Here is an 18,295-nt window from a genome sequence, read left to right on the forward strand (position 1 = left end):
GTTCTTGGATTTTGAGCCATCTCTCCAGCCCCTAGCCTAATCATTTACTTTTATTTTATGTGTGTTCATGCATGTCTGTGTGAGGGTGCCAGATTCCCTGGACCTGGAATTACAGACAACTGTGGGTTCTCTGAAAGAGCAGCCAGTGCTCTTCACCACTGAGCAATCTCACTAGCCATTTCTTCAAACTTTTTACACCACACTATCTAAGGACAGCCCTCTGACCTCTTGTTGTCCCACGTGTTTGATGATGGATGTGTGGATTTCACTTGTGCCCACCTGTGCCTTGTCAGCCTCAGCGTCTGTTCCTTGCAAGGGTCAGCTTTTGAAGGGTGCTCTGACATAATTAAAGGAAAATTAAAGTCAGTTTTAGAGTCATTTTGCTGATTCCATATAGAGTATTACCTATGAATAACTTAACCTTTCTTTCTCATTTGAAAACTGTTAAATAATAACAAGCAATTTATTAAAATATTTTAGAAGGGGGCAAAGTGTGTGTCCCCACAGCTCTCCTTACCAGTATCAAGAGACGTTAGTTGCCAATTTTTTACTCGTGTGTGTGTGTGTGTGTGAGTGTTTGTGTGTGTATGTGTGTGTATGTTTGCATGTGTGTGTGAGTGTATGTGTGTATGTGAATGTGTGTATATGTGTGTGTGTAAGTGTATGTCTGTGTGTGTGGGTGTGTGAGTTGTGTGTACATCTGTGAGTGTCTGTGTGTTAAGTGTATGTGTGTGAGAGTGTGTGTGTGTGAGAGAGTGTGTGTGTGTGTGTGAGTGTGAGTGTGAGTGTGTACTCATGTATGTGCCACATCATGCAAGAAGTCAGAGGACAACTTGCAGAGTCAATCCTGTCTTGCCACCATATTTGTTCTGGAGACTGAGCTCAAGTCATCAGGCTTGTGGCAAGTGCCTTCACCTGCTCAGTCATCTTGCTGGCCCGTTACTAATTTCTTTCTCTGTTCTCTCTTTTTTTTTTTTTTTTTTTTTTTATTAAGTTTTTTTTTTTTTCATTTTAAATTCCAACCCCAGTTCCCCCTCCTCCCCTTCTCACACCTCCCCACCTTCTCCCACCCCACCCCCCATTCACTCCTCAGAGGGGATAAGGCCTCCCTTGGGAGTCACTGAAGTCTGGAATACCAAGTTGAGGCAGGACCAAGCCCCTCCCCTGAATCAGGCTGGGCAAGAAATCCCCACCATAGATAATGAGCTCCAAAAAGCCAGTTCATGCACCGCACCCCAGGATAAGTCCTGGTCTCACTGTCAGCCCCTCCTCCAAACAGATCAAGCCGTATAACCATCACCCACATTCAGAGAGCCTAGTTCAGCTCCATGCAGGTTCCTAGGTGTCAGTCCTGAATCCCTTGTTCATATGATTTCTCCTCTCTCTCTTCAACTGAATCCAGGAGCTCAGCCCAGTGCTTGGTTGTGGTAACCACATCTTCTTCCGTCAGTTCCTGCATTTGTTACTAATTTCTTATATAAACTCAATTCATTTGCTATGTCCCTTTGATGTCTCCTTGTTCACTTCACCAACACTACTATAACAGAACAAAAAATAAATTACTTTATAACTAATATACCTAGATACCCACTGAATAATACATAACACTTACTAAATGGAGAGTTTGTAGAAAAGCCCTTCTCTGGCTTTATCTTTAATAGTCTTTCAGGCAGACAGTAAGACAAGTGAATTATGTTCATTGATTTAATATATGGAAATGAAGAAGTCTAAATCACAACCTCAGTTCTCAGGGAAGCTCATTAAATAATTAGTTATGGGATACTTCCTATTGTTTTTGCTTTAAGATAATTGAAGAGATGCTTCATTAAGTCAATGTAGGAAGTTTTGTTTTGTTTGTTTCTTGGTTGGTTGGTTATTTTTTGTTTCTAAGTGAGTGCTACATGGAAACACCATCACTGGGGAAGAGAGATGGCTCCCTTAGCAAAGTACTTAGTATGCAAGCACAAGGTCCTGGGTTCAGATCACTAAAACCCATATAAAGCCAGACAAGGTGCCAGGTGTTTGTAATTCTGTTTCTGGGAAACAGAGATAGATGCATTCCTGGAAGCTGGCTTGCCAACCAGGCTAGCCTATTGGCGAGTGCTGGATTCCATGCAAGACGTTGTCTCAAAAAGTACGATGGAGAATGAAAAAGGAAGACACTTGATATCAAGCTTTGGCTTACACACACACACACACACACACACACACACACACACACACACATTTAAAAACCATGACACCACACACATACACATCATTATTCCAGAGAAGCTGGAAGATATGGTTTTTTTCCTGAAATGAAGGCTAGTGTGGGGTGTGGGAACCCATGCTCATAATTGCAGCTGCTCAGGAGTCTGAGGCAGGAGGATCATGAGTTCTTGCCAAGACTGGGCTACAAAGCAGGACTCTCAAACAAGCAAAATTTAAATTAAAGACCTAATCACTGTTGACTTTTGTCTTTTGATTTGGTTGTCAGGTGCAGCCCCCAGTTCCACTACAAACCCTAATTTTCTGACTGGCATGTCCATCCCCATTTTGGCTGTGATTTACTGCTCGTGTGCTACCATTTATTTCACTGTAGTGTTTTTGGTTTTGTCACACTGAGGATGGAACCCAGGAGCATGTGCATGCTGGGCAAGTCATTATGGGGATGACTTGCTTTTTCTAAGGCTCAAGTACGAAGCAAAGAAAAATATAACTTTAAGAATAATAATTTATGATTTTGTTGTTTGGCAGTTTCATGTGTGTTCAAAGTGCATTCTGATTACTCTCTCCCTACCATTTTTACCCCCTCCCATCTCACCAAAAGCCCCCACCCCGCCCCGCCCTTCCAGTTACTTTCCTAAGCTCATGACTTTTGGTTCTGTTTTGTCCACCAAGGGCCATCTGTGTGATCGTTGGATTGAAAGTGTCCATTGGAGCCTAGTGAGGCCACCAGCAGATGCAAGCTAACAACTCCCATCTCTTCATCTATCAGTAGTAAAAAGTTCAGCAATGAGGGGTGGAGCCCTTCCATCCTGGCCTGACTGTTAAAAGGCTCATGCCATTGCAGAGCCAGTACAAGCATCCGCCACCTAGGAGTTCATGGTGGCAATGGCTGTGTCCTGCCCAGCAAGGTACAGCTAAGACTGGGGCTATTGACCTGACTGACAGATAGCCAGCAGAGCTGGAACTAAGATCTGTTGCCCACGTGTTAGTTCATGCCATGTCCTCTGGTCCACGTGAACCAAGGGCCAAGCTTTTCTCCTTAAACTTGGAACACGCTATATCTAATTTTTAAGAATATGGCCGACTCACAGATATCCCTGCTGAGTTTTGCTGGAACTGACCTGGTGTTTGCCTCTCAAAGGCCACACAGCCTCACCTAACTTCTTATTTTCAGAGGTGGTTTCTTCACACCTGAAGAACCACAGTGCAGTGCATGGGGTCTGCCATCAACACAACATGAATAGGCTGTCAAAACACAGAACACCATCATTCTCCAAGTGGATAGCAAATATATCTACCTTGAATAGAAACATGGAAATAATAAAAAATTTGAAAAGATGAAACCCTTTGATGAGCAGAGAGATGAGTCATGCTCTAACAAAGGGTTAGCGTGAGTCCTTTTTGTTTGTTGGGAAAACTCATTTTCTTTCAGGCGCTCAGGAGAATTTAAAATTTTCCCTACTGAAAAAACACACCTAATTTATTTTGTGACAAAATATGACATAGTTTCTTATTCATCTCTTATAAATAAAGGAAAAGTACTGGGAAATGTTTTCTCTTCAATTTAACAGTGTGCTGTGAGGTGGCTAATGCCATCGACTTTCATGGGCGCCCTCTGCTGGCACCTACTGGAGATGTTTTTATTTTATTATTTTATTAAACTTCTATTGTGGGCTTCAGTATTACTATTATTTTTTTTTTCACGGAATAGGATTTAGAGCACGGGGTAGAAAGAGAACATTTATGAAAAAAGTCTCATAAACCAAACATGATAACACAAGGCTACAACTACAGCACTTAGGAGTTCTAGGCTAGGGCATTTGAGTTAGGACGGGACACCAAGTGAAACTGTGTCGTAAACAACAATGGGGGAGAAAAGGGACATGGGTCAGTTGGTTGAGCACTTGCCTAGCAGGCAGGAAGCTACAGCACAGCATAAACTTGGCAAGGTGGCACACCCCCGTAATCCCAGGGGGTCAGATGTGCAGGTTGACCTACACAATGAGTCTGAGACCAGCCTAGGATATATGAACACATATTTTTTTTTTTTAAAAAAAAAAAAATTGCTTTTGATTTTCAAGGCAGGGTTTCTTTATGTAGCCTTTAGCTATCATGAAATTCACTCTGTAGACCAGGATGCCCTTGAACTCACTGAGATCTGTGTCTGCCTCCCGAGTTCTGGGATTAAAGGCGTGTGCCGCCACCACCCAGTTTACCTATCAAAACGTGTTTGCTTTTTCAAGACAGGGTTTCTCTGTAGCTTTGAAGCCTGTCCTGGAACTCACTCTGTAGACTAGTCTGGTTTCGAACTCACAGAGATCCACCTGTTTCTACCTCCTCATTGTTGGGATTAAAAATGTTTGCCATCATCCATCACAAAAGGAAAAAAATTGAACAAAATGTTAAAAATTCAGATTTGGGTAAGAGGGGAAGTTATAAAGCAGGAGTGTGTAAAACAAGTGAAGTGCAGTGCACCTCCATGGAGACAGGCTGGCCCAGCAGGGCGTGAGCACACAATCTGAGCCTTGGGTGTGGAAGACCCATCCCAAAGCCTGAGTTTATATCCCTCGTACTCATTAAGTCTTTCCAAGAAACACTGCCAGCTCATTCCTAGACCACAAGATTGGTGCATTGAGCGACTCTGAAGGCTCATACTCGCCTAGGATACCCGCACGAGGCCCTCAGACTGACCCAGCACTATGAAGAGGGAAAGGCTGATTTGTTTTCAATACACAAAAGTCAGCATATGTATTTTCTATAGTTTTTTTCTATAAGTAAGTCTCTTCTTCTTTTTCTGAAACAGCATATGTATTTTCTATAGTTTTTTTCTATAAGTAAGTCTCTTCTTCTTTTTCTGAAACAGGTCCTTGTGTCGCCCAAAATGGCTTTGCACTTGCTGTGTGGTCACGGATGACCTTCCTCATCTGATGTCACACCTTAATGGCATTTGACACTAACGTGTTACTTCTAGGAGAAACACAGAATAAGAATACAATGCTTGCAAGGTGGATTTTCCTACTTGCACTCTTGACCTTCTTGTTTTCCACTGTGCTGTGAGTCAGTATATAAGCCCACTCCTGCCCCTCAATAAATGGCAGTCGGCATTCTGACATTGCAGTTGAACGAATGACCCGCTGTCTTGTCTCTTATTTCAATCTCTAGGCCTTTGGCCAATTAGTGGACCAGATGGTATTGCTGGCACTAGAGGAAGAGGGACTAAGAAATTCAAGGTCACCTCAGCTACACAGTAAGACTGGGGCCAGCCTGGACTCATGAGACCCTACTCCAAAGAACAAAGTCTGCTATGAGCTCTGAGCATTGATGAAGTAGAAATGACAGGAAAGGACCTGTTCACACAGAAGCAACACAGAAAAAACAGAAAGTTTATTCCACAGAGAGAGAGAATAGGAAATACAACCCTGGACCAAAACGGCCTGAGTTGAAGGTTGGGCTAAGAGAGAACTTGGTTGCACAGTTTGGCGGAGGAGGGTCTTAGAGGAGGGAACATATTATCTGAAGTGTTCACAGTGAGTCAGCCACTTAAAACACCCAAATAGGCAGCTGATGTCACCTGCCCTCTCACTGTCCAAGGAGACAAAATTATGTGTTGAGTGACATGGCTAAAAATTACATTTTTCACCTGTGGAACTGGGTAACCTGATATTAAAAGCAATATCGTAGATGTAAGGATTCAGGCATTACGCTGGCCTGCCCCTTTCACCTGGCAGAAAGCACTCAGGCAATATCTGGTCAGCCCAGGTGCAAAGGACCCATTTAAAGCAAAGACCTCCCACTTATGCTCTCTCTTTCCCTGGGGCAGACAGGACTTGTTTTGTGTCCCTCTTCTCTTCTGTCCTCTGTCTCTCTGTGTCTTTACCTCTGTTCTCTTTCCTTCCCCCTTCCCTTCCCTTTCTAATAAAACTTCTCACTTAAGCTCTATCTGCCTGGAGTGTTTGTCATCCCCCCCCAAATCCCCCCCCACCTGCCATAGAATCCGCTAAGGATGATTCCATGCATTATTACTCATAACACTAGATGACTAAATAGTGGCTCCATAATAAAACCTAAGGTACTGTTATGGCCGGGGGAGGGGGTGTCAAAAAGAATGAAAACAGTGTTAGGTGCCAACAAGACAGCTCAGTGTTAAAAGGTGTCTGTCACTGAGCCTGACAACCCAAGTTTGGCAGTTACATTGTGGACGGAGAGAACTGATCTCAAAGGCTCAAAGGCCATTCTCTGATCTTCACATATGCACAGTGGCATGATGGAGATGGGAAACACACAATAAAATCTTAAAATGTTAAAAAAATAAAAATAAAAACTATATTAAACTAATCAGAAGATTTGACAGACAGTTCTGCGGTAGAGATTCACAAAGTATGTACAGACTCTGGGTCTCAGCCCTGCAATTGAAAATAAAACAAAAAACTAAATTGTTTTTAAAAGTTTAAAAAATTGTATTTAAAATTTACAAAGGAGGGCTGGAGAGATGGCTCAGCAGTTAAGAACACTAGCTGTTCTTTCAGAGGTCCTGAGTTCACTCCTCAGAAACCACATGGTGGCTCACAACCATCTGTAATGAGATCTGGAGCCCTCTTCTGGCCTGCAGCCATACATGCAGGCAGAACACTATACATAATAAATGAATAAGTAAATAAATAAATAAGAAGTCCCAAAGAAAATTGGTTAAAAGTATTGGTGGATCTTAATTTTGTTGTTGTGCTTTTGGCTCTTTTTGAGATAGGGTCTAATGTGCCTCAGGCTGGCCTCAAACTTCCTATGTATAATTAAATATGCTACTGAATTTCTGATCATCCTGCCTGGATCTCCAAGTGCTGAGAATACAGACAGATTCCACTGTTCTAGTTTTATGGGTTTATGTGGTGCAGAGCTTTATGTGCTGTCAGAAAACACTCTATCAGCTCCCTAGCATCCACAGTCCCCCATAAATTAACCAGAAAGCCTAATTTGAACACTTGCATGTCGCGCGTGTGTGTGTGTGTGTGTGTGTGTGTGTGTGTGTGTGTGTGTGTGTGTGTGCGCACCAGGGTCTCAAACCCTTAATCTTGAGGCCTTATCCCTGCACAATGAGTGCTGGCACTATAGACATGGGTTAAGTGGTGTGTGACCATTTCATACCAATACAAACAATTTAGTCCAGGAAAAAAAAGCATTCTAAATTTCTATATTTGTTGTTGTTTGAATAAGAATGGCCCCCATAGGCCCATAGATTTGATAACCAGGGAATGGCACTATTGGAAAGAATTAGAAGGATTAAGAAGTGTGACATTGTTGGAGGAAGTGTGTCACTGGGAGTGGGCCTTGAGGTTTCAAAAGACTAAGCCAAACCCAGAGTCTCTGCCTGTGAATCAAAATATAGCTCTCAGCCACTGCTCCAATACCTGCCTGTATGCAGCCATGCTTCCCATCATGACAATAACGAACTAAACCTCTGAAACTGTAAGCAAGCACCCAATTACATACTTTGTCTTATAATAGTTGTCTTGGTTATAGTGTCTCCTCACAGCAATAGAACAGTATCTAACACAGAAGTTGGTATCAGAAGTGGGGTATTGCTGTGACAGCCCTGACTATGCTCTTTGTTCTAGGAATAGTGGCTGAAATGCTGTGTGGACTCTTGAAGTTGGACTGAATGCATTTTCACATTAGGATATGCTACAAGCCTATGGGGGCCAAGAGTAGAATGTGGTACTTGCTTGCATGCTGATAATGCACTAAACTCTGAAACTATAAGCAAGCCCCCAGTTAAATACTTTGTCTGTCTTGTAACAGTTGTCTTGGTCATGGTGTCACTTCACAGCAATGGAATAGTGACTAAGACAATACTGATATGAACTAAGCTAATATTCAAGTCTGAAATGGGATAACAGAGTTGGCTTGAGAACTTGTTTTCACTACTGAGACTTTTCTGGCTGAGATGGTTCAAGCACACACACACACACACACCTTTTCTAACACTTAGGACAGGCATGGAGCTTCACAGACAAAGGCCAGTCCATGGCAGGCTTCACTTGGACAGGGATATGGTGTATCAGACAAGATATCAGTGTCATCAGGGAGGTCACAGAACCAACCACCTGTCAACCCTAGGGGGAAAGGATTTGGGCTGGACCTGGGATTTGGGCTGGATCTGGATACAAAGAAAGCGGTCACTGAATCCAGTTGGAGCCAGAAGTGTAGGCAGGGCAAGAGACAGAGGCGTGCTTCCAGATGGACCTGTTTTAATTCCAAACAAGATGCAAACACAAACTTTCCCAGTGCCATACTGGGTTTTCAGTCCATAAAATACACTTGTTCCTAAAACTCTTCATAAAATCGGCCTTTCCCTGTGCAGTGGGAAATTGGCAAAGAGTCAAAGGTTAAAATGTGGTGCACAATATTCCATTCACCATCATTAGGCAAGTCTTCAAGTCCTCACAAACAAATGTGAAAACACAAGATGAATCGTACTTCATGACACTTTGCAGCATCTCAACATTTTCCTTCATTTGTTAATGTTCTGATTTCAAAGACCTTAGTATTCCAAAGTGCAACCTTTCCATAAAACAGGAAAAGGAACCAAGCTGTCGTATACTGTAAAGATTATGAAGCATAACATGCCTGTAAGAATAAAACCCAAGTATTCTGTCAGATACAGCGGGTGGTCCCTTTGTCCCCTCCATTCCCCTTTCATCCTGAGAGCTCTTCAGACATATGTGGCCATTCACTGAATGATTTCTGCAGAATTTGGCTCATAATTTGGGAAGAAAATACCATTTTAAGGAACTCTGTGAATATATTAACTTTCCTCTTTCTTAGAGGTAAAGTTAACATATATTTCACACCTTTAAATGGCGTAGAACAGTAATGAAACTCCAGGTGTAGCTCAGGGTAAAGCACTTGCCAAGTGTTTAAGGCCCTGGGTTCCGTGCGCAGCACCTTGACAAGATGCACTCAAATAAGAACGGAAATTTCAGGTTTTAAAAACGCCCTGTGATTTTTGAAGATGGGCATCAGTTTATACCCTAAACATCAACAATGATGGTCCCGTGGGGGAGGTACTGATGCCAGGTGGCCAATTTTTAAAAATCTATTCATAAGTAAAATCAGTGTTTAGAGATGTTGGTGTATTCAGAAGTACAACCTATCAAAAATTACCACAGAAAAGACGGATATTAGAAGGTCAGGCAAGTCTGCTCTCAAATTTCAGACAAAAGGGAGGCCAGTGACAGTGACTTGAGCAAATCAGCAAGGTCACCTGTAAGACTATCTTCATACACACACAGCACACACACACACACACACACAGTGCTACATTTGTTTTACATATAAAGATGCTAGTAAGATAAATGAAAGTCAGAGTGAAAGTCACTTGTCCTCTTTGCTGGGAACAGGAGGCACCCATGCTTCACGGACTGGAAAGGCTCTGCTCCCCTTTCATGATGCACTGCTTCACGACTCGGTTGAGTGTCCTCTGGACAGTCCCTAAATGTAGCATGCATCATGGGCAGAAGTTGGGATGGCAGGAAGGAGGGCAGGGTGTTCATCTCAAATCTGGAATCCCTTCCTATACACAAGATGCCCACACTGGCAGTGAAGACCATTTATGAAGGTAAGGCTGGGCAGTTGGAATGTCTAGCCTACACAGAGAAACTCGGGGGAGTGGGCAGTGCTGGCGTCTGCCCTTCACACACAGGGATTCCCGTGAGGGCTCTCCTGGCAGAGATGAGCATATGTGTCTTTAAATTACAGGTTAGGTATCCCTCATCTGAAAAGCCTGGGACAAGAGTGTTTCAGAGTTTAAATTTTTCTAGACTTTGGGATACTTGCATATATATAACAAAATATCTTGAGAATGGGACCCACGTCTAATTAAGACATTCATTTGTGCTTTTTATACACCTTATCTACATAGCCTGAGGGTAACTTCACACAACAGGTTTAATAATTTTATGCACAAAATAAGCTTCCATGGTCTGGAATTTTCCACTTGTGCCATCTGGGTCTTGGGATAGTTCAAATTTTGGATTAGGATGACCAACCAGCATTACCTGGATGTCTGCACTAGGTAAAAATGTTTTTAATTACTGTATTTTACATATGCATATAAATATCAAAGTATTTGATCCTTACTATTATAATTTATCTAGCTACTCACATGGATATAACTCTATGGTAGTTTTCATTTTAAAATACCTTTTATCTTTGAATTTTTTATAATAGATATCTTTCAGAAAAATCCTGTTTAGCTATATATATTAACATTAAATAACTTAAAAAATAAACAATATACTATACCAAAATTGTCTAGTTTTCAGCTACAAGTGAAAAAGTTGGGTTTTCAAGAATGGACTAGCCCTTCTCCCAAAAATGAACTAGCCCTTCTAAAGGTATTTCTCATAATTTTAAGGTCTTATTAAGCTGGGTTTATTTTCTCACTATTACAAATGTATACATTCCACTCTTAGTAATTTATGCCAGGACTATGCCTAAGTAACAATAGGCTATTTTGCTTTTCTATCTTGACTTATTTCATAATAGGTAACTTACTCTACATTTAAATAAGTTTGTTTCCAAAAGATTTTCTCAGGGAAATATTCAGTACATGCAGTATCTTGCCTTCTCAGAATAGGAGTAGAAAGTAATTTCCAAGTCGCCCTTAACTCCCACTGAATGTACAGCATCCTTCTCATAAATTAACCCTCTGGGAGAAGGAAAGCTTTTGAAAAGAAGCATGTCCTGCTAGAAATCCTGTCAAAATTCCCACAGGAAACACAACCATGTCGGAGGCAGAGAGGAGATGTAGTCCCCAGTGCTGGCCTCAGAGTGTCCCTGACCCTGCTCTGAACCCCACTTCAACCTGAAGAACTGAAGAAAAGCTCACATGAATTTTAGCTCCTCAAAAGTTATTACCTCACCCACAGCCAGAGAAGAACACAATAGAGGCAGGACCTAGGGCTATTTCTAGCTCCTCAAACTGTGACCATTAATACCACACGGGCTATAATAAAGAATAGAGAAAATGGCCCAGATGTTCTTAAACTTGTCAGTGAGTCACTCTTTAAATGTAGATTATTATAAGGTCTGCAAGATACAGATTCCAGTACTCATGAGAAGCAAGGAAAAGTGCCAATGATTGAAAAGTGCGGGTCTTTCCAAAGCAAACAGAGGAGGTCAAGAGCTTCGAGCATCTGAGGTGTGTACTCCATCACAGGTTCTGATCCAGCCATTTGATGTAACTATTCCTAGTCCGGATTCCCACAGAGAAGTTGGTTGGCCAGCTTGTGAAAATCATACAACCATGGAAGCCATCCTCAAAGTGGTCCAAGGTCACGTTCACACCTGCACTCTCCAGGCGCTTGGCATACATGATCCCATCATCCCGCAGGACATCATGCTCACAGGTGAGGATGTAGGTTTTCGGGAGGTCCTGAAGCACTTCCTCATCTGCGATGAGCGGGGAAGAAGTGGCATCCAGCAGTTGAGGGATCTCCTGGGTGATCCTGGCATCACCTGTGGTCTGTATGACAGGCTTATAGTTCTTTCTGATGGATGGGGGCAACAGGGATGTCCAGTTGAGACGGGCCCTGAGGGCTGCAGCCCTTTCCACATCAAGGGCCGTGTGATTGTTCACAATCATGGCCTGTACGAAGTCATAGTTGCCTTTGAAGTAATCCACCCAGTACTTCACCATGACGTGGCGTGGCAGGATTGGAGTGTTCACATTCTGCTGGTAAGAAGGTGTGTTGAAATCCAACGCTTGGAGGACTGGATAGATTAAAGCCTGCAGTTTGAGCTTATTTTTTAGGCTGGCAATGTAAGTAAACTAGAATAGAAGAAACATATCATGTCATTTGCATGGATCCTTTTATAGAAAGCAGTTTACAGATGTTTTAAATAAACGAGTGGGCCTTTTTATGAATGAAATAAAGCATTCCATATAGCCACGCCCTGCTAAGCTGCTGGGCAATTCCTAAGGAATGTCTGTTGTTTGTGACTCAAGGTTCTGAATGAATTCACTGTTTTGTGACTCCTGAGGCCTCTAAACCCCCAATAACACTCTGCTTGTTTCTATTTATCTTTTAATACTTACAAACCTTGTTGCATATTATGTGTAAGTAAACTGTGGGTCTTATTTAACTTTTTAATCCCTATAAGGTGACAAATGGCAATGGCTTCTGGAGTGGGGGGGGGGATCTCAAACCTTCCTCTCTTAGAGGCGAAGAACAGGCTCCAAGGTTTACAGTGCTCAGTGACGAGCAGTTAGCCGCTATGCTGGGACAGTGAGTTCATACAGACAAGCGATGAGTGCATGCCCAGAGTGAGCTTGAAGTGGAAGGGATATGACTTCCAATGCCAGCAACCTCAGCTCACCCACGCCTCTCCACAGGGTGACTATATTGCCCCATTTTGTAATGCCATATCTCAAAAGAAAATGGATGGAATCAGGGAAACCGAGCAACCCTCACTTTGCTTGGAGTCCCATCTCCTGGTAAGATATGTGTGAGCACTGTGTATATGTGGTCGCACGAAGTCCTGCAACACTCCTGCAGATAGAGGACACTATCTTCACATAGATCAAAGGGACCTCGGCATGGGCTTGTATCTCTCCAAGGTGGAGCTGAAATTCTGATTGTCTTTGAGGCCTATGCGCCAGGCATGGTGGTATGCACCCACAATCCCAGCACTCCAGATAGTTAAGGCAATAGGAGCAGAAGTTCTAGGCCAGCCTTGGCTACATACCAAGACACTGTCTCAAAAACACAAGTCATGTAAGTTGGGAGTGGTGGTACAGGCCTGTGATCTCAGCATTTGGGAGGTAGAGGCAAGAGGCTGTAGTGAGATAGTCCTCTACCTCCCAAATGCCGAGATCACAAGTCTTCCTGAGCCTTTTTAGGGACACTTCTCAGTGTCTCTGTGCCCACTGCCCCCAGGGCAGTCAGTCACAAGAGGGTGCTAGCCACAGGGTGAGCAGCCCAGCAGTGCATGTGAAGAAGGTCAGACTAGCCGGGACATGTCCACCCCCTCCCCCAACCCTGCTATCTATCACAAGTGCCCCGAGGCTGCCCTGTTACCTGTTGTCCAAGGGCAGCTGCCAAATTCCCACCAGCACTGTCTCCAGAAACTGCGACTCTTGCAGGGTCTACCTTGTACTTCTCTAAGACTTCTGGCTGCAGGAAGTATCTTGTGGCACGGATGACATCGTAAATTTGCTCTGGAAAGTGGACCTGTGGAACTAGCCTATATCTGCCAAGACAAAAGTGGTGTCGTTTTAGGATGTCGTCACATTGTAAAGGCCACTCAACATGTACGGAGAAAAAAATGGAAAGTAAAAAAAAAAAAAAAAAAAAAAAAAACAACAGAAATATGTAAGAAATTAAAATAAATGTAAAACAAAGATAAATACTTTATTTTCTCATAAAATAGGTAGAGTTGGTAACTTGGTACCAACAAAAGTCCTTTAAAGATGTTCAAGCTGGCTCTCCTGGTTAGTTCAGCTGTTAATGCGGCACAGCCCAGAGTAATCTGAGGGAGTCTCAGTTGGGGGACTGCCTCCATCAGATTGGTTTGTGAGCACATGTGTGGGGCATTTCATGCTTGTTGATGTATGTGAGCGGCCCAGCACACGGTGGGTGTTGCCACCCTGAGATCTCCACCCTGACTCCCCTCAGTGGGGACTGGAACCAGGATATGTAAGCCAAATAAGCCCCCTGCCATGTTGCTGTTGGTTGTGTCTTATCACAGCAACAGAAAAGCAAACTAGAACATCAACCATGATGGGTGGACACCAATAATCCCAGGGGAAGCTGATGCAGGAGGACTTGGAGTTTGATGGGGGGGAGAGGGTGGTCTCTGTGACCACAAAAGTCAGCAGAGTGTCAAACTGTATGAGGCAAGAAGTCTCATTCAACAGGACTCAGTAACTGTTGCTGGTTCAAATGCCAAGAGTCTGACATGGATCAGGTTATTTTAGGCATAGTTAAGTAAAGCAAATTTGGAAAAAAAAGTTTCCTGGTGATAATTAACTCAATACCATGAACACAATAAAGCCTACATCAAAACTTTATAACTCCGTAAAGTACATGTGACCTCTTCCATAAAGATGGGTTCTACAGATTGAGTGCCGGTGACATCTTAGGGACCTGGGGAAGGATCTGACGTGGTCTCACTCACAGACAGAACAAAGGTCGCCAGGCTATAAACTACCTTCACTCTCAGCCTTCTGGGAGGAAATCAGGTTACACATCTCTTTCTTTGAAGCATCAACCTTGTGTGTTTAACATTTCTGGTTCCCCCACTGCTTCCCTTCGAGTACAGAACCTGTGGCCTATGCAGATTGAGGCCAGCTTGGGTCAAATAGCAAGAGCTTATCTCAAAAACAAGCAAAACAAAACAAAAATAGCTTTCACACATCAAACCTACCACCTGATGTAATGTGTAGGTACTCTTAAGACACTGTGGCTCCATAATGGATTTTGGGGATTTATTTCTGAAAGTCTATGTACCACTCATGGCAGCTCTGGTTAAAAGCTAAACATCATTAATCATTAATTCATTAATCTCACGTTTACCACGATTCTTTAAATACAGCTGTCTCTGCTGAAGGGGTCTGTGTCAGCCGGCCATTCACCCAAGGAATGCATGTGCTTGCTGGAACTCTGGAAAATGTCATTTTTAACTGGAGAAGGAAATCTAGGTTACCACAGAGCCTTGTCCAGACACTATGGGATATTTCTGAGGTTTCTCCTAGGGCACACTTTGCAAATGGCAGAGTTCTTTGTCATCTTAATTCTGCAAAACATTCCAGAACTCTGATCGTGATGGGGCCACTCTCAACATCATTACGGTATGTACCTATAGTTCAGTCTTCACACCTTCTCAGTCTCCGCCCCCTCATGTGCTTTTTATACCGAGCCTTTGAGCCTTAACTGGGAAGTCTGACTGTAATTCCACTTGCTTCCAGGCCTGAGTGAGCCATTCAAGCACTGCCTTGGGCTGGGCACACTGTAACCTCAATCACTTGGGAGGTTGAGGCAGAATCCCAAATTCAAAAGTCCTGCTGGGTTACATGGTGAGTTCAAGTCCAGCCTGGGAAACTCGGTGAGACCTTGTCATAAAACAAAAATAGAAAAAAGGCCTGGGCAATACAGCTCAGTACAGCACATGCTACTCCTCCATTGACATGAGTGGGATTACACCACTCTCTCCACTAGGTGGCGACATCTCTCAAGATTGTATTAATCCCCACTCTTCCATGTAATTTCTGATCTGAAAAAAAAAACAACAAACACCAAAAAACAAAAAAACAAAAACAAAAACAAAACAGATGCATCTCAGGAGTCAAGACAGGAAAATAATGTTTTGTTTTGTTTCTCATTCTATCACTACCTTAGTTACAGTTTCTATCTATTGCTGTAACGAAACACCATGATCAAAAAGCAAGTTGGGTCGTAAAGGGTTTGCTCAGGCAGAGCTGGAACCTGGATGCAGGAGCTGATGCAGTGACTGTGGAGGGTGCTGCTTACTGGCTTGCTCAGCCTGATTTCTTATAGAACCCACTCACAAAGGGCTGGGCCCTCCCCATGATCACTAATTCAGAAAATGACATACAGCCGGATCTTATGGGGGCATTTTCTTAATTAAGGGACCCTCCTTTCAGTGGACTCTAGTTTGTGTGTCAGGTTGACACAGAGCAGCCAGCATGGCCATTATATCATAGTACACAGCATTCCTAGTTGCATATGTGCAACTAGGTCAGTGCATATGTGCACACAGACGGTCAGCACACACGTGCACACAAGCAGTCAGCACACATATGCAATAGGATATGCACATGCATTAAGATGAACTTTCAGCACTCTTGTACCAAGGCCTCGGAGTCTTTGGGTGTCGGGAAATAAAATCTGGGAACTCGGGTACCTAGTGATCAACCCTGTCAGCTGGTAACTTGCTGAGCTAGCATGGCAAATAATCCTGTATACAATGCTAACACCTATGGTATCACTGAAGATCCACAGTCTAGTACAGCCTGGTGGGACCAGCCTGTGATCCCCCAGAGCCTGGGGGAGAAAGACTGACAGTTCCAGACTGGGTTATCAAGTGAGTTCAAGGCCAGACTGGGCAACTTACTAAGACTCCCTTCCAGTGGAAGAGTCCCCTAGCAAGTGGGAGACTCTAAATCACCATTAGTCCCCACACAAGTCCATACTCTAGGCTCTCAATTGATCTCTGTGCAATCTTTGTTAAAGACAAAGGTTAACTGTGTTGTCATGGGTGGCTTGGAACTCACAAAGATCACTGCCTCTCTCTGCCTCCCAAGCGCTGGGACCAAGTGTGGACCATTGTGCCTGGCATCTTTGCTGATGCTGAAAGCATCCATTGGTTTTACTTGGTAAGAAAGGAAACTACTTTTGGAGGCCAGAGGATGAATGTACTAGAAGCAGTATTACTCAGGTTACCTTCAAGTACTGAAAATTTACCTGAGAAATCCAACAAAGGTGGGAATAGACACAGAATTAGGAGGAAATTCATGGGGGTTTATCTAAAGAAAGTAGACAACCTGGCCTAGTGGATCAGGCCACTAATACTACCTTCTTGGGACTGGAGTGACTCTCAAGAGTGAGTTCAAAACCATCTTGGGTGATTGCAGAAGATCCTATCTCAAAATATAAAACAGAATAAAAGCCTGGATATATAGCCCAGTGGGAAGGTGCTTTACCTAGCATGTGTGAGACCCAAGAGAGGAAGGGAAGGATGGAGTGGAAGAGGGTGCCTGTGGTCAACAGATCAAGCTCCAAGTTATGTCCCTGGAAAGCACTAGAAAAATCAGTTTTATATTATAAATAAAAGGCCTGGGATTAACAGTCAGTACACACACCATCACACTAAAATTAACCAGATCAGAAGTCCAGACATCTAGCCATTCTGAATTCACATTTGATTTACACTATCAGTATTAAATATACTTTTATGCACTTATCTCAACCAAAATTAAAAAAAAATAATGACAGAACTAGAAATATAATTAGCCTTTATATCCTCTTTAATAACTTGTGTCCATTACCTGCACTTAGTCCTTCCTTGTTCCATTATAGTTAGCCTTTCTTGTTTTCTTTTCCACAAACTCTACATTTGTTTACATACTTAACACGTGTTATTGGTTGGGTTCTCTCCTCCCTCTTTCTACCCCTCCCCTTTGGGAAGCAAAGTTTCAGGTAATGCAAACAGACTGGTTTCAAATTTGTTAAGAATGACTGGGAACTCTTAATTCTACTGAGACTGTAGGCGTACACACGTGTGTGTGTGTGTGTGTGTGTGTGTGTGTGTGTGTGTGTGTGTACCTAAAGAAGACGTGGAGTGTGTTGCAGAAGTAGAATTTAAAGATGGCGCTAAAACCCATGCCCACCCCATTCTAAAACACGTCTGTTCTCGTCCAATGCTACTTCACCTTTCCTCATTTGAGCAGGAAACACTCAAGCTAGGCTTTTGGTATCTCAGAACATTTGTCATGGTTTTGATGGATTGACGATTATTTCCAATACAAAATTACTACACATTAACAACATTCTTTTCCTTGTCAGGAGTGGTGGCACACACCTGAGATCTTAGCCCTCAGGCTATGGAGGTGGGAAGACCAGACATTCAAGATAAATAATAGCCACCAACCTGAGCTGAATGTCATAAGCAAACACAAAACCTTAGCCAAAATAAAACATATGATCTCCCACACCAGATGTGGTCATCTGCACACATATGTAACTCCAGCACTGTGGTTATCTACACATGTGTAACTCCAGCACTGTGATTATCTACACACATGTAACTCAAGCACTGTGGTTATCTATACACATGTAACTCAAGCACTGTGATACTGTGCATACATGTAACTCCAGCACTGAGGAGGCAATGGAGGAGGAATGTCAAAAGTCCGAGGCTAGCCGAGCTCCAGAGCATGTACAGGCCAGCCAGAGCTGCTATATATGCAGGACTGTGTCTCAAAACACGATAAATACATCACACTCACACTCACATACACACACACTTTCCTTTTAAATTCGGCTTGTACTTCACCTAATGCTGTTTT

General features: G+C 43.0%; 1 protein-coding gene across 1 annotated transcript in view; it reads right to left on the reverse strand.

Annotated features, from left to right (window-relative positions):
* Positions 1–8,436: 8,436 nt before the first annotated feature.
* Nceh1 (neutral cholesterol ester hydrolase 1) overlaps positions 8,437–18,295 on the reverse strand; it is a 61,885-nt gene continuing 52,026 nt past the window's right edge. The window contains exons 4-5 of the mRNA XM_051185903.1: positions 13,287–13,458; positions 8,437–12,037 (exon numbers count right to left, since the gene is read on the reverse strand). Coding sequence (XP_051041860.1) covers positions 11,420–12,037; positions 13,287–13,458 — 790 coding nt within the window. The 3' untranslated portion in view covers positions 8,437–11,419. The remainder of the gene's footprint in view (positions 12,038–13,286; positions 13,459–18,295) is intronic.

Source organism: Phodopus roborovskii, unplaced genomic scaffold, assembly GCF_943737965.1.
Source record: "Phodopus roborovskii unplaced genomic scaffold, PHOROB, whole genome shotgun sequence".
Lineage (NCBI taxonomy): Eukaryota > Metazoa > Chordata > Mammalia > Rodentia > Cricetidae > Phodopus > Phodopus roborovskii.